The 2,140-nt window shown below is 34.2% G+C and overlaps 1 protein-coding gene across 1 annotated transcript in view; it reads right to left on the bottom strand.

The window, feature by feature from the left end:
* Positions 1-138: 138 nt before the first annotated feature.
* Positions 139-2,140, bottom strand: part of LOC100632093 (WD repeat-containing protein 63-like) — a gene marked incomplete at its 3' end in the record, with an annotated part of 3,149 nt that continues 1,147 nt past the window's right edge. The window contains exons 6-11 of the mRNA XM_020005493.1: positions 1,793-1,917; positions 1,558-1,647; positions 1,389-1,475; positions 736-861; positions 349-425; positions 139-292 (exon numbers count right to left, since the gene is read on the bottom strand). Coding sequence (XP_019861052.1) covers positions 139-292; positions 349-425; positions 736-861; positions 1,389-1,475; positions 1,558-1,647; positions 1,793-1,917 — 659 coding nt within the window. The remainder of the gene's footprint in view (positions 293-348; positions 426-735; positions 862-1,388; positions 1,476-1,557; positions 1,648-1,792; positions 1,918-2,140) is intronic.

Below are 2,140 nucleotides of genomic sequence, written 5' to 3'. Positions count from 1 at the left end.
CCTATAAGTCATTTTGGATGAAAGACCATGTACATGTATGTACTGTAGTCCATGGACTTTAGCCAAATATTAAAAAAACTCTTCCATGTACATGTACATGCTGTGTGTACATATACATGTACATTACATGAACAATACATGTAGAGGATTATGTGTTCCCATTACCTTATAAAATGGTTTCCATATCAAGTGCAGGTAGTGATAGGGTGAGTCAGGGTCACTGGTTGGTTGGGACTTATTCTGAGTGTACTTCTTGCTGCTTAGGGGCCTCATGTCCCAAAAAAGGACGTTACTGGTTACCATGGAGATACAAGTAAAGTGGGTGTGGTTATTATAAAAGGGTCTTACCCATCCAGTCCACTAGTGACCAGTTGAGAGCAATAGTTGGAACCATTAGGAACAAACTGAAGGGTCTTGTGAGATAACTACAGTAGAATAATAAAGAATAATGATCAGTCCAAAATCAGAACATGCATGTGCATGTACATGTACATGCATATCATAATTTGGCGGAGTTTTATATTGGCAATTGGTGGTTTGCAAGCGAATTATTAAAACCGCCAATCATTAATGCGCATGCTCAGTAATGCACGTGTAAACAAAATCACAAAATTAAAAACTGCCAGTTACAATTTAACAGCAAAATCAAATAAAGTGCTGCCAAAATAATGAGAAAATGTAATAAAATCCACAATTTTTGATTAACATTAATTGTCCCCTCCCTCCTTCTCTTACCTCCAGATGATCAGGTATCCACTCAATGCCAGTGACTCCTTTACTGTGTCCAGCATCAATTGATGAAAGAGCCACATAACTGACAATAGGAGCATGATCAAGCTTGGGCTCAGTATTAAACAATGCCTATAGATAATAATGAAGTACAATGTAAATTTACCATATACTGCACTGTACAATCGGGTATATTTCAATGCATTAATAATTTCGGAAAAAGCAATCCATTGCGAAAATAAATATTATGAAATTTTAAAATATGCGGATAAAAAGGAATAGAAGATATGTGGTATTGTGCAATTATTATGAACACGTGGCTTCATAACTATCCATGGCTACATTCTAGTCTAACTCGAAGGCCATAAAGAGCCTTCTTTGCCAGTTAGAAGTGTTGCTAAGGTTGATTCAGAAGTGGAGAAGTTAGCAAATGCTTTGATTGACTTACCAAACTAGGTGGTTGATGGAAATAATAGCAAGTAAAATATTTTCGGAATATAAAAGGCTTCCGAATTATTCCATCATTGAACTTAATATTTCCACGACTTTTCATGCATTGAAATATACCCGATATACGGTACATTGTATGCCTCACAATTACATGTATATAATAGTAATGTGCTAGATAGTACATGTACATGTATATTGTGTGTACATACGTTCATTACTGGTCCTTTCTCTTTTGTATTGATTGAGCGATGAATCTGTAGCCTCTCCTGATAGTCTGTTATATCCCATATTACAACCTATACATGTACAGGCACATGTAATAAAAATGAAGCAAATACATGTACATGTAGTACATGTATGTACATGTACATTCATTACCTGTCCGTTGATGCAGCCACCAACAATGAGGTTTGGATTGCTTGGATTGAACTTAAAACACAAAATATCTTCAGGAGCTTCTAAAAATAACTAGAAAAAAAAATAAAATAATTATACAAAAATTAAAATGTAAATGAATTTAAACACCCAATTAAGATTGACATGAATAATATACATGTAATACAGTGTATGCATATGTACATGCATGTACAGTATATAATGTACATGTTATTACTTGAGGGTGAATGGGATCAGTGAAGCTCCATAGAAGAACAAGTGAGTTTGAGTGAACTAGTTTAAATGATAATTCTATCCTTTCATTGAGTGAGTATGGCTCACCAACTGATACAGCAACTATACCTAATGAACACATTACATGATACTCTAAGAGGATAAAGCATATATGGGCTACATACAGTGTAGATTAGGGTATTTTCAAAAATTTGGAGTTTTTAAAAATGGTCATAATTCAAAAAATTGAAGTCGGAATCTGCTCAAACTTCCTACATAGCATAAGTACATCAATATGTATCAAAAAATGTAATAAAAATTAGAGGTGATTTCGGAGCCAATTTTTGAAAAA

The sequence above is a fragment of the Amphimedon queenslandica genome, unplaced genomic scaffold, assembly GCF_000090795.2.
Source record: "Amphimedon queenslandica unplaced genomic scaffold, v1.1 AMPQUscaffold_11359, whole genome shotgun sequence".
Lineage (NCBI taxonomy): Eukaryota > Metazoa > Porifera > Demospongiae > Haplosclerida > Niphatidae > Amphimedon > Amphimedon queenslandica.
The sequence above is the reverse complement of the archived record's forward strand: the minus strand, read 5'-3'. Positions and strand labels throughout refer to the sequence as shown.